The 22464-nt window shown below is 43.3% G+C and overlaps 1 protein-coding gene across 3 annotated transcripts in view; it reads left to right on the forward strand.

Moving 5' to 3' along the window:
• Nucleotides 1-22464, forward strand: part of GABRB3 (gamma-aminobutyric acid type A receptor subunit beta3) — a 259983-nt gene that overhangs the window by 164214 nt on the left and 73305 nt on the right. Inside the window, exon 1 of one of the 3 annotated variants that reach the window (XM_065580825.1) lies at nucleotides 7104-7229. The exons of the other annotated variants lie outside the window; for them this stretch is intronic. Within the exon in view, the coding sequence (XP_065436897.1) occupies nucleotides 7194-7229 (36 nt within the window). The 5' untranslated portion in view covers nucleotides 7104-7193. Of the gene's footprint in view, nucleotides 1-7103; nucleotides 7230-22464 lie in introns of those variants that run through there. 3 annotated transcript variants of the gene reach the window in all.

The raw sequence follows: 22464 nt of genomic DNA on the forward strand, positions 1-22464 counted from the left end.
TCAAACTTCCCCCGATGAAGCTTAAGCAGATCTGAGATGACAGAATCAGGATCCAAGGAACTTTGATACAATTTTATGTTCTCTTTGACAACTTGGAGTTCCTCAGGGAGCAAAAAGTAATTATGATGACTTTGAAGGAGGTCCATTACCAGTACTTAGCTATACGAATTAACATAAGGCAATTGGCTTGTTCCTCCACCATTCCCAGCTGATTTGCTATACATTTCAAAGAGAGATGAATATAGAGATATCATGTGTTTACAGTTCATTTAAATGCTAGGATGTTCTTTTGATCTTTGAATTATCAGAATACAGCGTAGATAGGGACTGTTGATTACATTGTGGACCCTATCCATCTACTTGTAAATAGACAAAAACCACAAACATTATCTCCCCACATGTCTTTAAGGGTCGAATTTGAGTAGTTTATTTTGCAGGCTGTTTAACCCTTTCTAGCCATGAATCACAGTTGGACATTAGGAAAAACTTCCTAACTGTCAGGGTGGTAAAGCACTGGAATAAATTGCCTAGGGAGGTTATGGAATCTCCATCATTGGAGATTTTAAAGAGCAGGTTAGACAAACACCTGTCAGGGATGGTCTAGATAATATTTAGTCCTCCCTTGAGTGCAGGGGACTGGGCTAGATGACCTCGTGAGGTCCGTTCCAGTCCTATGATTCTCTGATAGACTGGAGTGCCCAAGGGGCTTGTCTGTGACTCCATGTTAAGGCTGATACAGTGTCTGAGGAGTTCACACTTGTTATGAGAAATCTAAGTATAGAACTCGCAGCCAGGTTGGGGTCTGTGCCCTGATTTCTAACAGTCTCCCCAAAAGTTGGCACTCACACTCGTGAGCCATTCAAGACAGCTTGACAATTATCAGTAGGGAACCCAGCACTGTCTGTACCAGAGGTAGGTTGGCATAGTTACGTCTCTCAGGAGTAGCTACATCAGGGCCCTTTTGACATTGTTTGTGAAGCCTAGCTTCAACAGGTAAAGTATGGGTTTGGAGGAGGAAAAAATGGCAAAGGAATAGTTTAGTATAATGATAGAACCACCTTAGGCAGGCACGTCAGATGATGATGTTTCAACACCATTTTATCTTTGAAAGACAGTATGTGGGGTTTCTACCCTCCTAGCTTGAATCTCAGGTAGGCTATAGCAGCTCTACACTACTTTGGGATCCCCTCCATGCCAGGAGAATCCTCCATCAGCTGCTTAAACCAGTGTTATGGTTGTTTTGCAGAAGCAGTTATGGTGTGGCCAAGGCTCTGTCCCAACGTATTCTTTGTTTTATTGTCTTTTTGTCTATCTAATCCAGGGGTCGGCAACCTTTCAGAAGTGGTGTGCCGAGTCTTCATTTATTCACTCTAATTTAAGGTTTTGCGTGCCAGTAATACATTTTAACACTTTAGAAGGTCTCTTTCTATAAGTCTATAATATATAACTAAACTATTGTTGTATGTAAAGTAACTAAGGTTTTTAAAATGTTTAAGAAGCTTCTTTTAAAATTAAATTAAAATGCAGACCCCCCAGACCGGTGGCCAGGACAGGGGTAATGTGAGTGCCACTGAAAATCAGCTTGCGTGCCGCCTTTGGCACACGTGCCATAAGTTGCCTACCCCTGATCTAATTTGTTTAATTGGCCACATTGGTATAAACCAGAGCATGACTCTGGCAGATCATTCTCTGTGAGGACATCATAGCTTATGGAATTTGTACCCTCCATTCCCCTTGATCTGTAACAGTTCAAATCTGATGACCTTCAGGGCATGCTACAAACCTCAACTATTTTCCAGAAATTTGAAAATGGGCAAGAAAGTTAAGTATTGGTGGGAGTGGGAGAACCACATTTTAAGTTGCATGGCTCACTGGTGGTGAATTATACTGTACTTAAGATGTATTTTTAAGTTTTATGCCCAGGTAACTGAGAGTTTGGATAAAGATATCCTTTTTAGCCTTTCTATGGGCTAATCAATAAATATATTCCCAACTGATAATCCCCTAAATTTGTGTAAATTCCTAGCCTAGATTTTTAGTTAGACATATTGACAAATTTATTTTTATTACTTTTCTACTCACTTTGTCTGATGTTTAACTTATTGTTTCTGGAATTATTAGGGAGGAAGAAATCTAATGTAATCACCCTTGAAACACACTACTGGTCCGCAGATATAAATCAGAGCAGACTTTTGAGGCCAAAACCTTAATTAGGGGTTAATCAAATATAGGGAAGTTCTGGGCTACAGCAGGGAGAAAGAGAGGCAAAGGAGCCTCTAAGGGCTAGTCTACACTACCCGCCCGGATCGGCGGGTAGAAATCGCTCTCTCGGGGATCGATTTATCACGTCTCATCTAGACAGATAAATCGATCTCCAAATCGACGCGCTTACTCCCACCTTGTCAGGAGGAGTAAGCGCCGTCGATGGGGGAGCCGCGGCGGTCGATTTGCCGTCATCCTCACAGCGGGGTAAGTCGAATAGGATACGCCGAATTCAGCTACGCTATTCGCGTAGCTGAATTTGCATATCTTAAATCGACCCCCGCCCACCCGTTAGTGTAGACCTAGCCTAAGATAGCACTATGCAATAAGATGATTCCCCCTTGCAACCAGGTGACTGTCCAAGGGACAGCTCTATGGCTAGATTCCAAGTTTCATCAAAAATTTCTAACCAGCTGTACTGAAGAGTGAAACCTCATTCCTCAATGGGGATCTGCTCGATCGCTGTGTTACTCCAGTTTTATGCTGGTGTAACTAGGCTTACATTAATGTAGTTAAAACTCCAGTAACAAAGTGGTGAATTGGACCCTAGGAAAACTAGATCCTTCTCTACTGAATAATGATTCCAGCAGCGAGACTCTAGGTTTACACTGTTTGACAGAGAGTGGAATGTGGCCTAGAGGCTCCAGAAAGATCATTTCAGGTAATAGGAGAGACTAGGAAGAAGCAACTTTAACCACAGGGAGAATATAATCCTTGTAAAAACTAGAAATATCTGCTGTAGATTTAAGATACAAAAGTATCAATTTATGTTTAACATACAAAAGTATCATCTAGTCTAAACCCTGGTTGTAACTTATTTTTTGTTTCTTTCATTTGCTTTTAATAATGACACATCAGGCACCATTAAAAAAAATACTTTGTCATCTCCAACACAGAGCAATCTCTATTTAAAACACTGGAGATTTGAAGGAAGAATACTTCTCATGTATGAAATCTATTATTTATTTTTGTCCGTTCTACTCAAACTCTTTGCATGATTACAGTTAGATTAACAAATAGAAGAGTATGACATGAGCTCCAGTTTGGAAGGCAGTATTAGGTGCACTCCAATAAATCTTCATGTACTTCATTTGACTCTGGCCCTCTTCCCCAGGTGAGTGTCTCGGGCCTCAGACTTAGTTAGTAATAGCTGCTGCAAAATGACTTATCCCCAATGATAGCTGGAGCTACTGTCATGTCCTGGAATATGAGAGCTGTATTTTTTTAATCACACTTGGTGGCTGGGGTAATATTCCCTTCTTTATTTTATAATGTGTACAAGTATTGGACAGAAACTTTTTAGTATGTGAACATGTGGCATATTTGTCATTGGCACAGCACATACCCTCTGTGGACAAGGTTTAATTCCAGTTTGATTTGATTACCCCCTTGTTTGAGTTGATAACGTTCCCAAATTTTTTAAGGGACAAAATTGGAGGCAGAGTAATTAAACCAGAATAAAGTTACTTTTATTCCAAAATAGAGTGTCTACATAGAGACTTCTACTAGTCTCGCTATAGCAGAGTATTTACTCCAGTATAGCTATGCTGGGAAACTTCTCAGTGTAGACGAGCTCTTAGACTGTAGTAGTGGGGAATGTTATGGATTAGTTCACTGATATTTGAAAAACTGACTGGGAGTAGAGAAACCAGAAAGCAAGTCTCCTGTTCCAAACAATGAGCTGAAATCTGAGAAAGACCCATGCTTAGCTGCTTTTCTGAGCCAGGGCACTTTCCTGAATCTGGGCATAAGAGATCCTGTAATGGACAACCTTATGAGAACAATAAGTTTATCCCTTCGGTTGAATATCAGTGTTAATGTGAAACATCCCTTGATTCTGACAAAAAATAAGAATTCTGGAAAACAAAGTATTGAAATTTGAAGAATATATAACACAATGCATGCTATATGGTGCATTTCAGTCTAGCTTTACTTACACTGTTTAATAAAGTAGGCTATAAGGATATACAGTATGTGTGTCTCAGAACTGTGCGTGGGAGCCCTCTCTCCAAGCATTAGGACCCATGCATCACCACCTACATCCCCAACCCATGTGAGCTTCAGGGAAGGAAAATATTACAGGGAGGTGCCAGCCCCATGAGCCAAAAGAAACTGAAGCCAGTTGGAGCAGAGCCAGAAGCACCCTCAGCAGGTTCTGACACTGCTGATGTGAACAGACTTCTTTCCACAGTTTCACATTCAATGTTTTCCCCCTGTGCTTGATTGGCTCTTTGTCCCAACCACCCTCCTTGCTTCCTCTCTCACAGTCTATTCACCTAAACCTCACTCCACCTACCACCTATTCTTATCTACTTCGTTCCCTCCCGCCCTTCCCTCCTCTGCTCTGCCCCCTGCACCTCCCTCCTTTCACTGATCCCATTTCCTCTCCTTTGTTGTTCTGTTTAGCAATATTGCCAATCTCAAACATTCAGAAATTATGACACTGGGCTAGAAATCAAGTGGCTTTTTACAAACAAACAAAAATATACATGGATGGCACATGAACCGCCTGTTTGGGGAGGCTAGCCTCCAACCACACCCCTTCTGCCTGAGGTCCCATCCCTCCCCCTCCCCTTTCATCTAAATAAATAAAATAAATAAATTAATGGAGATATCCTATCTCCTAGAACTGGAAGGGACCTTGAAAGGTCATCGAGTCCAGCCCCCTGCCTTCACTAGCAGGACCAAGTACTGATTTTTGCCTCAGATCCCTAAATGGTCCCCTCAAGGATTGGGCTCACAACCCTGGGTTTAGCAGGCCAATGCTCAAACCACTGAGCTATCCCTCTCCTCCCCAGCTGGAGCCCTGAGCACCACACCGCAGCCGCCGGCCCCCCCATACCCGAGAGTGTGCCCTAGCCCCAGAGCACTAGGTGCCGCGGCCTCAGCACCCTCAGCCCCAGCGGTCCCAGCCCCAGAGCACTGGATGGCCCCAGCACCAGCCGCAGCTGCCCTCAGTCCTGGGCCACAGGCCAGCCCACACTAGACCAGCCTACTTCAGGGAAGAGGAGCAGTCTGCCTGGGCTGGGGCCACAGGGGAAGTGGCGTGAAGCATGAGGGGGCCTCATGGGTGGGGCCACGCCTGGCTATTTGGGGAGGCTCAGCCTCCTCTGGCCTGTGATACCTGCCCCGCCACATGCAAATATTGGTTTTTTTGGGAGGGTGGGGGGTTTGCCTTTTGGTGTCTGAGTCTTTGGGGTGCACTCGTGTCATATTTTCAAGCTTTTCTCTGCAGCCATGAGGACTAGAAACATGCTTTCGTTTTTAATTAAAGCTGAGATTCTCATGTTTTCTCGTAATTCCAGGAGCTGGACTTAAAGAAATACATTAAATATCATGAGACCCACGATAAAATCACAAGAGTTGACAATACTGTGTATGGCCAGCCCTCTCCTACAATCCCTCCCCCAAAAATATATATGAATTATGACACTAACGTGACATTTGCTGCCGTCATGTTATTCACTCTGCTTGTGTGTTCTATTTAAATTGTAAGCTCTTCAGGGCAGGAATTGTCTGCTACTCTGTGTACCTAGCACAATAGGGCCTATTCTCAGTCATTCCCTAGCTGCTACCTTAATATAAATCAATAAAATGATAATTAATAATGTGTTATGAATACTGTGGTGATGAATCAATGTCATGCAGTTCTCAACATATTGCAATGATTTTATATTGCAAGGGAGTAGAGCGACTAAAAGAGGAGGAAGAATAGAACAATTTACTTAAATTTATTATAATATTGTATAGGGATTTTAGCCTTGTGAGAGATTAGGCTTCAAATGAATTTACAGCCATGTATTTTAAAAAAATTAGTTTTAATGTTAAAATATCATTGATTTGTGTTCACCCAGTATAGCAGTGTAATTGGTTTTTTTAAAAAAAGAGTATTTAGTAATTTAGATAAATAAGCAACATAGGAATAAAATATTATAGTTTAAGTGAAGGAACATATATTTTAATAATACTCAGCATTAATATCAGATAAAATATCAACATCAAACCTATGTACATATTCATAAGGAGTGGGTATACCTGTTGTACTTAAAAATTGTCTGAGTATAGTGGAAGAGTGATGCTTTCATCTGAACAATTCATTGTTTCTTGAAAACTAAAAATAGCTTCTTATTCAGATAGATTATCTAGCTATGTCTCAAAGAAACCATTTTTCTCTATCATTGTACATATGTAAGCATACATTCTGTCAGACGCTGGCTTCAGGCTGAAGAGCACAATTGTATTTTTGTTAAATTAACAGTTTAAGATCAGGATGTTTCACCTTTGATTACTGTGAAGACACATGCACCTCTATTATCACCTAACCTGCATGTCGACGTAATATATACTGTGCTCATACTGCATTATGGAAGGGAGGCAAAGAGATTCTTAGGGTTTGTCTATACAGTGTGCCATAATGAGTCAGAGGACTGTGATTTGTAAAGCAGACTAACATACTGTGCCCTAGCTGCCCCGTGTAGACTCTGCTGACACACTGTAAAAGGTACCAAGTTCTCATTAACTCTATGTACCTTCTAGAGTGTGCCAGCAGGGCCTACACATGGCAGTTAGAGCACAATACATTAGAGCATTTTACAAATCACACCCTTCTAGTGCACTTTTCCTGTGTCATGTAAACATACCCTAAGTGAATAGTTGAAATGACATTTATAAAGTGCATCCTTTTATGTGGACTGTGTATGGCCCTGAAAAGGGGAGTTGGGAGGGAACACCATGCAGCCCTGCTCTGCCCCCAGCTCTGCTCAGTCCAAGATCCACTCTACCCCCATCCTCTGCTCCCAGCCCAGCTCTGTCCTCATTCCCTTTCTGCCCCCAGGCCAGCTCCACCTCTAGCCCCAGATCCTCCCCAGTTCTGCCCCCAGCTCTGCTGTCAGCCCAAACTCCTCTGCTGAGGAAGCCGTGGATGTGCAGTAATGGACGGGGGGGAGCACGGACAGACTCCATTACTGGTAAGGGGTGTGTGTGACAGGAAAAGTTTGTGCACCACTGTTCTACAGTCATAGCTGTAGGCAGGAGGTAAAGTTGTTTGGATAACCGTGCACTTCAGTACTTTCAAATGTTTGGGTTTCTCTTAAGTGTAACATTAACTCTGAAATTCCTTTCTATCTAATGACTGTTTATCTTTCATAACTGCAATCTTTGTCAGGATCATTACCTTTAAGTTACTGATTTGTGTTCCCAACTTTGATTCCAGCTTAATAAAGTTTTTCTCCCCCTCCCTGGGAATTGCTCATGCTCTCATGCCTCCCTACCCACTTCCTGAAGCGCTTCATAGGTGCCGACCCCATGGGTGCTCCAAGGCTGTAGCCACCAGCAGACAAGCTCCCCCCCCCGAGTACTTCCTTCCCGCTGGTGGCCCCGCCAATCAACTCCTCTCCCTCCCTCTCAGCGCCTCCTGCACACTGCGGAACAGCTGTTCAGCGGCTTACAAGTGGGGCTGGGAGGGAGGGGAAGGAGAGGGGGTAGGAAGAGACAAGGAAGAGGCAGGGCGGAGGTGGAGCGGGGGCAGGAAGAGGTGGGTCAGGGTGGGGCCTTGGGGAAGGGGTGGAGTGGGGGAGGGAATGGGGGCAGAGCATGGGCGGGAAGAGACAGGGCAGGGGTGGGGGCTTGGTGGAAGGGATGGAGTTGGGGCGGGCCTGAGGCAGGGGTCGAGCACCCCCGGGTAGAGGGGAAGTCAGTGCCTATGGGCAGCTTTATCCAGTTCTGCAGCTTCCTCATGCTCTCTGTCTCCAAACATTGATTTCTGCTCTCCCTACCTGAGGCCCTTCAAAAGTATACAGGTGTGACATGTGGGGGTGCTTTTTGGTGAATGTTAATATAGGGCTGGATCTGTCACTATTGTGGTGTCTGTCCCATAAATAGGGGTACATATTTCACCCTAGAGGTCTCACTGTGTAACAGAGTCTTCGCACCGCGGGAAAGAGAAAGGAAGACCTTCCTAAGAGCTTTTCTATACAAACACTTAGTTTGCATCAAGATGGAGATAATTCTACCTCACACTAGCTTGCCACCCATTAACTGTCCATGTGGACCCCGCTACCATGCATTAAAAGTTTACTAGTGCACATTGTTTTACTCCCCTGTTTCAAATCAGGGTAGATCAAAATGTACTAGAGAACTTTTGATGTGTAGCAGCAGTGTCCACACAGTGTTTGGCAAGCCAGTGCAAGACAGATTTACGTCCCATCTTGCTATGAACTAAGTGTTCATATAGACAAGCCCCAATAGATGCCTAATAGCTTATACTTAAGGGTTGTTAAGAGATAATGATAGAACAAGTACCCTGAGTAGCTCCCAGGGAATACCCAAACCAGTTTGAATAGGGTGGTTCAAACTGGGAGAACCTGACCGAGGCTAGGTCTACACTGCAGAGTTAAGTCGACTTAAGTTACGTTGATGATCATAATTACATTGCTTCTGCATGTTCACACAATGCTTCTTGTGTCGGCCAAGCACATCCATAGTTGGTGCTCTAGCACTGACAGAGAGAGCAGTGCACCGTGGGTAAGGTATCCCACTCTGCAATTTGCCACCTTCTGCCACTAGGAGTTCTGGGAATGGAACACAGTGCATCATGGGGGCAGGCTTTCCATCCCCTGATGCAGTTTTCTCCATCCCATCATTCCATGGCCTTCCGACCATGTTTCGTGCCATTTTTCAACTGCCCCTGTAAATTGTGCATCTGCCATCTCTGTCTGAAAGCATGGATCCTACACTGCTCTCCAGTATTGTGGTGAGCATTATGAACACAACATGGCTGATCCTGTAGTATTTCATGAGCTAAAATTCTGACAATGAATCTGTGGTGCCTACTCTGCTGTGGGCCATGGAAAGAAGCAATTCAAGATTGATGTTGACATTCATAGAGCAGCTGCACACAGTGGACCGTAGCTGTTGGGCTTGGGAAACAAGCACTGAGTGGTGAGATTGCATTGCTATGCAGGTGTGGGATGATGAGCAGTGGCTGCAGAACTTTGGGATGTTCAAAGCCACCGTCCTGGAACTGTCTGCAGAGCTTGCCCTTGCACTGCAGCACAAAAACACCAACATGAGAGCTGCCTTCTCAGAGGAGAAGCGAGTGGCAATCGCTGTGTGGAAGCTGGCAACTCCAGACTGCTACTGGTCAGTCGTGAATTAGTTTGGAGTTGGGAAGTCACTGTGGCGGTTGCGGTGATGCAAGTGTGCAGGGCCAGTAATCACCTCCTGCTACGAAGGACTGTGATTCTGGGCAATGTGCGGGAAATAGTGGATGGCTTTGCAGCAATGGGATTCTCTAACTGTGGTGGGGCAATAGATGGCACACATATCCCCATTTTGGCCCCAGACCACCTTGTGATGGAGTACATCAACAGAAAAGGCTACTTCTCTATGGTATTGCTGGTGCTGGTGGATTACCAGGGTCTTTTCACTGACATCAAAGCGGGGTGGATAGAGAAGGTGCGTGATGCATACATCTTCAGGAACACTGGCCTGTATAGAGAACTGCAAGCAGGGACTTTCTTTCCAGACCAGAAAATTCCAACAGGGTATGTGGAAATGCAAATAGTGATCCTGGCAGACACATTCTACCCCTTACTTCCATGGCTCATGAAGATAATCGAGGATGCAAGGGTGCATCTCCTGCATGCATGCAGCTTCAGACTGGATCCATATGCTGCTCACCTGTGTCCTGATTTGGTTCCTGCAGAAGAAATTGCCAGTTGGCGTGGCACAGTTTCCTATGGGAGGAGGGGAAGAAACAAAGCAGCTCTACCGAGAAACCTTCAGGAGAGGATTGCAGAGTACCTCCAAGAAACATTCCTAGAGATCTCTATGGAGGATTCTCGGGACATCCCAGTGTGCATTCACACACTTTTCCACAGGGCCCGCACTGCATAGCTGCACAGGGAAATGAGAAGCAGATGCAAACAGTCCTAGAGTTGTTAATTATCCCTTATCCCACTTCTACCGCGTAATGAAATAAAGGAGAGCTCTGCCTCATGTAACTGCGCAGTATCAACGCAAAATGAATACTTAACAGAGCTCCCCTCTCCTGTTTCAGGCATGCCAGAGCTGGAGTACTAGGACTGGCTAGGTCCCTCAAGAGTCAAAAAGAGGTCCTGGCTTGCCACGCCACCAGACGACCCTGTTGCCTGTCCCCCATCCTCCTCCAACTCCACATCCTCTTCCACCACTTCGTCCACAAGGCTCGTGGAGTCGCCACCAAGGATGGCATGCAGCTTCTTGTAGAAGCGATGGTTGGCCTCCCTTACCTTCTGGTGAAGCTGTTACTGCACAGCCTCTTCTCCCCACAGATCCAACAATTCTGGTGTACTCCAGATGGGAGCACATTTGCTGCGACAAGCTGGCATGGTCATCTGGGAAGATGCTATGTGAACTCTCCACACTGAGCAAACAGGAAATGGAATTTCAAAAATTCCCAGGGCTTTAAAAGGGAGGGTCTTATGCCTGTATATCTGGCTGCAGGGCAGCAGAGTTGAAATTGCTGACCAGAGCAGTCATGATGGGCATTGTGGGATACCTCTAGGTGGCCACTTAGGGTGACATAAGCAAGCACAGTGTCTACACTGACACTGTGTTGCTCAACTTAATTGCAAAAAGCCCTATGCCTCTCATTGAGGGGTTTTATTATGTTGGCAATGCAGGAGAGTTAAATTAACGGGAGGAGCATTGTGATGTGCTGACCTCCACTGTTTTGTCAACAAAAGCTGCCTCAACAAAACTGTGTAGTGTAGACAAGGTCTGAACGTCATACAGACTCACAGGAGGATCTGGGCTTACTAGGAGAATGTAAGTTTGTGCTCTTCTGTTCCTGTAATGTTAGAGGAAACCTAACTTGTACTTCAGCATAATATTAGGGGAAACTAAATTTGCAAGTAGGATATTTGTTATGTAAAAATCCTTTAGGGCTTTGTTCCAAAATAAATAAATGCTTTGTTCCAAAATAAAATACTTTATTTATAAAGGCTATTGGTTACTGTTTTAGTGGTCACAGTTTGATGAAGGGAAGAAATACATGTACCCAAAACCCAAAAAAGTTGGACCTGCAGATGTTAAGCAGTTGGTACATACAAGGTAATGTGCCCTGGGCCTGGTCTAATAAAAGTGGAAGAATCATAAGTAGGGCCTTACCAAATTCACGGTCAATTGTATGATCATAGGATTTTAAAAATCATAAATTTCATGATTTCAGTTATTTAAATTTGAATTTTCACAGTGTTGTAATTGTAGGAGTCCTACCCCAAAAGGGAGTTGTGGGGGAGGGGGGTCACAAGGTTACTGTAAGGGGGTTGCAGTACTGCTACCCTTACTTCTGTGCTGGTGGTGGTGGTGGCACTACCTTCATAGCTGGGCGGCCAGAGAGTGGCTGGCCAGGAGCATAGCTCTGAAGGCAGAGCCGCTGCCAGCATCAGCACAGAAGTAAGGATGACATGGTATGGTATTGCCACCCTAACTTCTGTGCTGCTGCCTTCTGAGCTGAGCCCTTGGTCAGCAGCCACCACTCTCTGGCAGTCCAGCTGTGAAGGCAGCAGTGCAGAATAAGGGTGGCATGGTGTGGTATTGCCATCCTTATTTCTGCATTGCTACTGGTGGGGTGCTGCCTTCAGAGCTGGGCACCCGATCAACAGCCGCCACCCTCCGGCTGCCCAGCTCCGAAGGCAGTGCAGAAATAAAGGTGGCAATACCACGGCCCTCCCTAAAATAACCTTGTGACCCCCCTGCAGCCCCTTCTTGGGTCAGGACCCCCACTTTGAGAAACACTGGTCTCCCCCATGAAGTCTGTATAATATAGGGTAAAAGCACACAAAAGACCAGATTTCACGGGGGGAGACCAGATTTCACAGTCTGTGAAGCGTTTTTCCTGGCCGTGAATTTGGTAGGGCCCTAATCAAAGGGTTCCACGCTGAGACAGGAAAGAGCAAGAGATTCAAGACCTAGAGGGGCACATTCAGAGATCCCACGAAGGGAACAGTGGTACAGTAAGTCATGTAACCATGGCAACGCAATATGTTGTGAGCCTCAGTACACTAAATCTCTTCAGGAAACATCCCCCCCAATGGGATTCTGTTCCTCCAGTGAGAAGTGGAAAGGAGATGAGTTGGCTCAGGGTACTGGAATGAGCTCTACTCACATAGCTATGGAGCTAAAAGGGGAGTTCCTAGGGATTGAAGACTTGTGTTTGTCCTATCTAGGACATTGGGTAGGCTATGGTATGAAGGAAGTGATGCCAGAAGCAGGTGATTTAGTTAATTCCCCTGGCTGCTGGTGGCTAGTAGGCAGTGGGTGGAACTGTGACACACCTCCTTGACAGTAGCCTTCAAAATGTAAGCTAATCTCCAAAGTGGAGACAGACTGATATTCCACTGTAACATTGTTATAACTCCATTGTCTTCTGTAGAGCTACACTCACATCTCAATCAGTGTAACCAAGTAAGGAATCAGTCATTAATAAGTCATTTCAAGCCTTTAAAAATCTTCCAGACTCTTCTGACTGTCCTACCTGCCAGGGAATAATGTCCCAAAATGCCTTTCTCCATCTCCTAATGGTCATGTGAGCTATAACTCACTAATATCTTTCAAATAAACCTCATTTGAAATTTCTAGGACAAGCAATTGTTTGAGATACATTATGGGAAATGTGTTAGAACGGGGGTTGGCAACGTTTGGCACGCGGCTCGCCAGGGTAAGCACCCTAGCGGCCGGGCCAGTTTATTTACCTGCTGACGCGGCAGGTTTGGCCGATCGCGGCCCCCACTGGCCGCGGTTCGCCATCCTGGGCCAATGGGGGCGGCGGGAAGTGGCGTGGGCGAGCGATGTGCTGGCCGCGGCTTCTCGCCGCCCCCATTGGCCCGGGACGGCGAACCGCGGCCAGTGGGGGCCGCGATCGGCTGAACCTGCCGCGTCAGCAGGTAAATAAAACTGGCCCGGCCCGCCAGGGTAAGCACCCTGGCGAGCCACGTGCCGAACGTTGCCGACCCCTGTGTTAGAAGAAGCTTCAAGAATTAAGACTTATTTATTTCTGAATCTTGTATCTTAAAGCTAGCTTACTGAATCACCTTAAGTTTGGACAAAAAATTTGTCCACTGACAAAGAGTGTATGCAATATAGGTGGGTGGAAGGGTCAAGTGGGTGGCAAAATTAGTTTTATAATGGAATGCAAACATCAAAGGTAACTGTGAAGAGGTTACTCTCTCTCTTTCTCTCTCTCTCTCTCTCTCTTTCCCTCCCCTATTCCTTTTGTACTCTAGCAGTATGTTTAAAAGATAATTTAAATTCATTGTATTCATGGTTTCTGAAAGGCTTATGATACAAGTTCATAAAAACAAATCTCAGCTACCATATTATGTCAAAACTATTACACTGAAATGTCGTGTCTCTAATGGTACAAGGAAAATTAACCCAAATAGATAGCATGTTTCCCCTAAAAAAGCAGATTAAAAATACCAAACTGGTAAAGCAGTTCAGTTGTGTAATTGCCTTCAGCAACAGGATTCTTAGTACCACTACATTTTCCATTCACTAATGGGAGGCAACATGACAGTATTGCTGTACAAAACTATTACATTTAATTACAATGGCTTTACTTTGCCTTTCTTTAACTGGAAAATGTTCATGGCTAAAAATAGAACCATTCCTTTCTGATGCAGATATAACATCTGTAGAAAGTTAACAGGTTGTATACTGTTCAGCATTCAGAGGAACATAGGAGTTCATATTTGGAAGGTTCTGACTAGTTTTTTCTCTCTGCCTCTTCTTCCTCACCCCCTTTCCCCCTTTATTTTTAACTAACTGCTATTGACAGATGACATTTCCTCATATTCAGAAAGGTGTGGACCTCATTCAAGTTAAATTCATAGACCGGTAAAATTAGATGACTACTTATTTACCATTTTGCATGCATTTCTCTCTACTGAATAGAGGACAACTCAATCCCTACAAAGAACAGAGACAGATAAAAAAGCAGTGCTCTATTTCCATTCCTATGTACATAGCTAGGTAGGAGGAGATACCTTGTCAGTTCACCCCTTCCCACGCTCTTCAAGTTGACTTACTGTGCCTTCATCCACTCCTCAGTGCTGAGCTGCTTGTCTCTGCATAACTAAAACAGGTGACTTTTTTCAGCTGTTCATAACTCATTTCCCCCTCTCTCTTTTCACTATTCTTTTCCCGAAATGACTGAGACTTTGCGCTGAGCTCTTGCCTTCTATAGTACTTGCTTTCAATGCTGTTGACACTTATGTCAATTCAAACTGTCATATATCCCTCACATGCTAACAACAGTTATGTCATAGTTTCAGGGTAATCACATCTGTATTCCTCCTCCGTGGTCCAACAAGAGCACCCACTTAATGGTTTCCAACTCCCGGTTGTCACCTCTCTTGGGTGGAGATGAGCATCTCATTCCCTTCTGATTAGTGGTTTTAAGGCTGTACAACTCCCTGATCTACACTGCAATATCTCCAGCAAGCCAGTCTTCCTAAAAAGCCAGCACTTGCGTTTTGGTTTCTCCTAGGGCTTTAACCAGTGTGTTGACAATAGTTACACGTTACTACACAGTTCTTTATAAGCAAGCACATTTATTCTTAAGGGACAAGCATTACAGAGAAAACATCAGAAAAACAATAAAAGAACCTACACACATGCTAAAAAGCTTACCAGAGATAACCCCTAACTCCAGCACAGGGCTCTGGTAGGCGTCAGTCCTTCAAACCCCACAACTGTTTTTTCCCTGTGGTTACAAGTTCATATCAGTCGTTAGATGAGTAATCAGAATGAAGGCCCCAAGTCCATTTAAGCTTGGGCTATCTATCCTGATGTCTTTCTTTGTCCATTGGTCTCTAGAAAATCCATTTTAAACCAGAATATGCAAGTCTTCCCAGGAGGTGGTGGTACATCTCTGGAAGTGTTCTAAGCTGAACAATTTGCCTTAATCATCCACTACTGTTTTCACTTCCTGGAGGAACTGTAATAACCCTCCCCTCATGGAGTGCATACAATCCCGGTCCACAATGATACAAAAACCATTCATACACTCAATGCAATATAGTCTCCCAAAGAGATTGTGGGAAGTTGCCTTGTCTGTCACATTGTCAAACAACTGTACTTATTTAAAAAAAATCTTGTTGAGACAGTATGCCTGATCTTTTCTTACATGCTGTGGTATGCCAGGAAAAGAATGACTTTTGTCTTTTGATGCAGTATAGCCATGGTAGTACAATGTGCAGAAAATAATTCAAAACTCCTCAGGGTAGCTTTGTACCCACAGCTGGTGCTCAGAGATAATAAAAATATGAATATTGTCATCTTAGACAGCAAAAGATGATGTTTTCTGGAATCAGTGTAAATATCACTTAGTTCCCCTAATAGCTACCTACTTCTGCAAATTTGTAGTAGTATAAAAAGTCTACTTCTTTAAAAACAAATATATCTTTTTTTTAATTGTGCAAGGTGCACTATCAGACTGATAGCCCTGAGGGATGAAGTCTGCTGTTACTCTACCCAACAGGTGCATAATGGGTATCAGCAATCAGTGGCAGTATTAAGAGTAAGTAGGGCAGGCAACTGCTTAGGGTGCTAGATTCCAAAGACCGGCAAAATGCTCCCTCTGAAAATCAAGCCCACTGACCCGTAATCTCTGATAGTACAAGGAGGCATTCAGTGCTAGCTATGATCCTGCAACATAGTAGCAGTCCTCTCCTCCCCAGCCCTTGCCTCAAAGATATGTTGTTGAATGGCATGAGTTTTCTAAAAGTTTTACCCAGAGATGATACTCTTTCACCACCCGAAGAGGGTTTTCTTTCCCCCATTTCTGCAAACTATTCTCCAAACACTGTATACAAATACATGTTCAGCACAGTGTCCACAGATTTTCAGTTTTATTTTTATAGATATTTCTACGGGTGGTTTTCACACGCTAGGGAATAGTATACTTACTTCAGGCTGATGGCTCTAGTTGTTTGAAAAGACCCAGGACTCCTGCAGTGCCAGTGGAACTATAGGAAGGGGTTGCCATAGTATCTGTCTTTCTTGAATGCCCACACAACTAGGACTGGTGCTATTAGAATGCAAACTTCTGCACACAACCCTGCTAGTAAAACTCTATCCATTCCTGGAAGAGGCTATCTCTGTGGGTAAAGTAATTTATTCTCCATGCTTTTGTCCGTCCTGCTCAGTTTCCTAACAAGGTTGTCATTTAAGCACAACAAAGCACTTAAGCATTTGCTTAAGTTTAAGCATGTGAGTGGTTCAGTTGACTTCGATGTGATCATTGCATAGGCTTTAAGTTAAGTACGTGCTAAAGTGCTTTGATGAATATGAATTGATTTAAGTAGGTGCATAATATTAAGTATGTGCGTAAGCACATTGCTTGGGATCTTAATGCTACTTGTGATGTGTCCCCTTGTGTACTAGGGAACTTGACTGATACCACCAAATATTTTGCACAGAGCATTAAACACATTTGAAATGGTAGACATTTTCTGCCACTAATGTAGAAATGATCAACAGGGGCAGGCTCTGAGCCATTCAGTCGTTCAGGACTATTTCAAAAACATTTTAGAATCTCCAAAAGGGAGATGCTCACGTGTTGAAGATGTTATGTTGATAGGAATGTTCTGGTTGCTCAGTGTTTTTTCAGAGTATTCCTACAACTTTTTGTTCTGCAGCTATTATGCAATTATACAAATTATACATATAAGCATACCCCTGCACTTTTTATAAGAATTCGTTTTGTTTGAAAAATGTATGTTCTTTCCACCACAAATTACCATAAGTCAACTTGCAAAATTTAAATTAATTTGTATTATAAATGTTAATCAGATAACTGTAACCTTTTGGTCTTTTTCATAGTTTAAGATATTTAGGAATGCTTTCTTGATGTTCTTGAAACCTCCCTTCTGTGCAGACACAGAAAAGATTGTTTTGTTTTGATTTTTTTAAAAATTTACAAGATCATAGAAGCCTACGCAAATATTAGAATCCAGCTAATTTTGTGTGCATATTTTGTGCAAATAGCGTCAAAGAGTCTAAGCCCAGAAGGGACCACTAGATCATCTAGCCCAGGGGTCGGCAACCATTCAAAGAAGAAGAGCCATTTTTTTGTCTTTTACCAAAATATTTTGAGAGCTGCATCACACGCAAAGCTACTTTTACACATACACAAAGCTAGCAGGTATACAGCAGATGACAAACAAATTCTGACTTAAATAAACAAAATAGGTGATGGAATAAACTGACCTCTGGTAGGGAGTTTGGTGCAGGAAGGAGCTCCGAGCTGGTGCAGGGGATTGGGGTGCAGGAGGGGGTGAGGGATGTGGGATCTAAGATGGAGTTTGGTGCAGGAGGGGCTCCGGGTTGGGGCAGGGGATTGGGGTGCAGGAGGAGGTGCGGGGTCTAGGAGGGGGTTTGGACGCAGGAGGGGATTCTGACCTGGGGCAGGGGGTTGGGGTGCAGGAGGGGGTGCAAGCTGCAGGCTCTGGCCAGGAGGCGCTTACCACAGGCAGCTCCCAGCCGGTGGCACAGCAGGGCTCAGGCAGGCTGCCTGACCACCTGCCATGGCCCACACTGCTCCCGGAAGCAGCTGGCTGCTGGCAAATCTCTGCATGCTCCTTGGGTGAGAGGGGCAGTGGGTCTCTGTGTGCTGCCCATGTCCGCAAGCACAGCCCCCGCAGCTCTGGCCAATGGGAGCTGTGAGGATGGTGCTGGGGGTGGGGGCAGCAGCTGGCTGCTTCCTGGAGCAGCGTGGAGCCATAGCAGGCAGGCAGCCTGCAAAGAGCCGCATGCGGCTCCGGAGCTGCAGGTTGCCAACCTCTGATCTAGTCTGACCTCCTGTATATCACAGGCCACCAGCATCACCTAGCACTTACACACTAAACCCAATGCCTGAAATTAGACCAAAGTGTTACAGCCCACAGGAGACTAGATTGTTATGTGCCACAGGCAGAGAAAAGTAGGAACCGAGGTGCACCAGTGTGCATGCCTTTTTTCCTATGACATTTGGCCCATAGAGTTCTGTGAAAGGCAAATCATTTTTGTTTGGTTAATAAATTATATCTAAGACTGGACAATAAAACAAAGAGTTATGTTTTATCCTCAAATCTGTGTTTACACAACCTAAATGATGGAACTTAATATCCTTCTGTATACAGGTATTCAGTATTGAAATCTGCATCTAGTATGTTTGAATTGCTTTATCTCCACACCAAATAATTCCCTTCACCATTGTGGGTGGGATGGCCAAGCTGTTCTTGTGATATTTCAGCCATCTTGCCTGGTCCTGAACAGAATTATATTTCATCCACTTCTCCTACTTTTGGATTTGATCTTGTTTGAAGTTACTTGAATCCAGAGGTTTGATTCAAGCCCATCTCCATTGTTGAACAATATATGTCCTCAGAATTTGCTCTCCTGACTTTGGTCAACCTATGGCCTTGCCCTTTATTACACTGTAGGTCTCATATATTTATGGCTATGCTTTTTTCCGGTATTTATTCTTCCTTACATTTTTAAACTCAGAATGCATCTCTAAGATACACTTCTAAGATCTGTCATCCTCTTCCTGTCCACACAGACAAAATTCTCTTCCAGGCCCTTAGCTCAAATCTCATCTTTTGTAACCCCTTTCTTCCTGGTCTTTCTGACATTCATATCAGTCTTTCCAAAATATAGCTGTTCACACCATCCCTTTGCCAGTAACTCTGAAGACATCACCCCCTCTTTGAATCTCTCCACATCAAGTTCAAATTCCTAGACCTCATCTCTAGGGACCTTGACATATTTGTATTTTTTGCTGCTTGCCCACTCTTGCTTCTTATCACTCTCCGTCGCTCCACAAAGGGTGCTACTTTCATCTCTCTGTCTGTCACCTTCTCACATAAACACCTTCTTCCATGCTGCCTCTTAGCACTGAATTGGTCCATGAGGTGAATTCATTCTCCTCATTCAGATCTGTTCTCATGACCTACCTCTACTGTGAGGCCTATAAGAAATTGGCAAATAAATGATCATGAGGTTCAGAGGGAGATGGGTTATTGACTCAGTCTTTATTATTTCTAATAACAGAAAATACAAATGTATTTAAATTATATATATTCTTCTCCTACCACCTTTTGTATGCCACTTTCCTTCTTAGACTATTAGGGGCAGAGACTGTCTTCATGTCTGTCTAGCACAATGGGGCCCTGATCATAATTAGGATCTTTGGGCACTACTGCAATATAAGTATGAAATAACAAAAATAGATGTTTATGAATTGATAATCCCAAATATTATTTGAAGTCAGCTGTGTTATTGCTTTATGCTACTTTGCTTCCCTGGCTTTTTCACATTGCCATTTTAAGCTTGGAACATGCAGACTGTTGGGACTTTAACATCCAGATTCACATGGAAAGTTATTTGCTCTGTTTAGCATTGTGAAGTGATGCTTTAAAGAATTTTATGTGCTTCAGTGCTAATTTTACCTTATGACCATATGAAGGTTGCTTTAAAAATGTAAGATGTAATGAGAAAAGTGTGGTCTGATCACAGGACTGGGAGAAACAACCTCCCTCAGTGGCACAAGAAAAGTTATCCAGCTGTTCTGCCTCAATTTCCCCATCTGGAAAATGAGAATATTTGCCTATCTAAGGGGGGTCTTCTGTGGTTAATGTTAGGTAATGTTTGTAAAGGGCTTTGAAAAGAGAGTGCTAATAATAATGGCAATAGTACTTAGCTGTTATATAGCAGCTTCCATTCATAAGTTCTCATTTTATCAATAAGATTGTTTTATATTGATCAATAAGAGACAGCAGAAACAATATTATGGGGAAATGTTATTGAACTGTGGATCTCACATGAAACCCTTCCAACAATTCACAGTAGTATTTATGCATAGTCACTTGGTTTAGACAGCCCACATTTCATGGTTCACGTAATCAAGCCTCAGAGGGTTGTGCTTCTACTGTCTGGATTCACGAGACAGACTTCTCCGAAAAGATGTGGGACTAAGGACTCTAACAAAAGCCCCACAGTAGAGTGGAGCAAGTCGCAATTGTAGCCCATGCAAATTATGTTATGCATATTCTGCTGCCTATGTTTCTCCAGAGCATAGCCATTGACCTGTGTGTAGGATTTCCAGATACAGACTGATTAAAACTGTGGCAGGCCTTCACTCATTAAGAGGAAGCACTGATACCTAATATAATGATCTGACCAATAGTAACTGGACACTATGCCTTCCAAACAAATGCAAGCAGTCAAAAGCCCATGTACTGTGTGTTTATCAACCGTGACTGTTGAGGGCAGGATTCAGAGCTGTGAATAGTATCCAAATGGCTATTCATCCTGAGTATATTTACATGTAGTTGATGGAATATATTGTTTCTAATTTATTTCTTTTCTGAGCTGGATGGATTTTCAAAAATAAAGCCTAGCATCTGTGGCAATGTAAATTAAGTTCATGCCCCATTTGAACTGGGTAAGTGGGTGGAAAGAGACAGGAGAAGCATTACTGGAATTTCATTTCTCTGCTCCAGGCATACCAAGCTTTCCACTCCCATCTGAGCCCCTTAGCCAGTATTCTGGACCCCATTTTATGCTCTCTGTGTATGAACACAAGAGTTGCACCCCATTTCATTGCAGTAGTCATTGAAGAGTTAGTGTCAGAGTTTTATGTAAAATGTAGGTATTTACATAATTAGAATACACATTTAGGGGCCAATAAGCATGAGAATGTAACCATGTTTGACATACTGTAGAGCCCTGAAGCCTTTAGAAACTTAGATTTGCAGTATCAGAATAATGTAGTTGTCATAAGTTGATGTTACCCTTTCTGTATCTATGTATATAGTCCTGACAATATAAACCATGGATTGCCATATGCTGAATGCCACACACTGAGACATTAACATTTATCCAAATTGCTTTGGTTCTTCTTTATAAAACAAATTTCGATAACAACACATCCTGATATTAGGCCCCTGTAGTGGGGTTTCAAATTATGATAAAGTATAATTGTTCCCATGCCAGCAGTGTAGTGAGAACTGGATAGAGTTTTAGGATGAACATATTTCTAAAATTATATGCAGCGTTGTTGTAGTCATGTTGGTCCCAGGATATGAGTGAGACAAAGTGGATTAGGTAATATCTTTTATTGAACCACATTCTATTGGTGAAAGAGGCACAGAGCTCTTTGTAAGCTCGAAAGCTTGTCTCTCTCACCAACAGAAGCTGATCCAATAAAAGATATTACCTCATCTCACCTACCAAGTCTCTCTAATCTTTTAAAATTAGCTTTTTGTTACTTTTCCTACTGTCATAACATGAAGAGCAATTTGGATTCAGGGGTTTTGTTTCTGGTACTGGTTTTTTTTTGGGGGGGGGGGGTGAGGGTATTGTACACCACTAATCAGGAAATTATTTTATTTGTTTATTAAATAAACATAAAGAATGAAGAATACAACCCCCCCCCCAGCTCATTTAAAAGTTAAGAGCCAAGGAAGTATTTTAACAAACTCCCTTCTCTCTCTCTCTCTTTGTGCACAGTGATTTAAAATAAAACAACTCTTGCTTGAGAACTCTTTCAAATGTCTTTGGTAGGAAAAGAGAGAAAATTGGCTTACATGGTATATTTTAGGTTTGATTATTAATTGTTGATTCTGTGCCTTGGTAAAGACAAAACAAGCTCAATGTACACTAAGGGGGGTAAGAAAAGAATATCAGACGATCGGGCAATGGAGCTTTTGGTGTTAGTGCTTCCAGTTCAATTGCTGAAAGACCCAGGCACTGCACATTGCACAAGACACAGTTTACCCGCTCCTGGACCTAGCCTTAGCCCTCTGACTCTGACAAACGTTTGATTGGATTGTATGAGAGAAAGGTTGGGTTTGTTGTGTACTTGGTTTTTTTTTTGCAAACTCTGGCTGGCTGGGATTCGACTTTTCCTTGCTAAACTGGTCACAAGCAAATGTTTGCAGGCTTATATTTAATGTGGCTGGTTAAGGTGGACAATAAACCTATTTAAGGCAAAAAGAGAGTTAAAAAAGAGGTATAAACAAAGAGGGGGGATAGGATAGCAGAAATTGTAGGCTCACATTTCAGTTGCTCGGGGCACAACCATGGAGATAGTGATGCCATCTGTTTCCCTTTCCTTATTTCGTCTGGCTAGGATATTTTTTCTGATTCAGGAAGAAGAAAGCTCACTGGTGT

The sequence above is a fragment of the Chrysemys picta genome, chromosome 1 (genome assembly GCF_011386835.1).
Source record: "Chrysemys picta bellii isolate R12L10 chromosome 1, ASM1138683v2, whole genome shotgun sequence".
In the NCBI taxonomy this organism is placed as follows: Eukaryota; Metazoa; Chordata; order Testudines; family Emydidae; genus Chrysemys; species Chrysemys picta.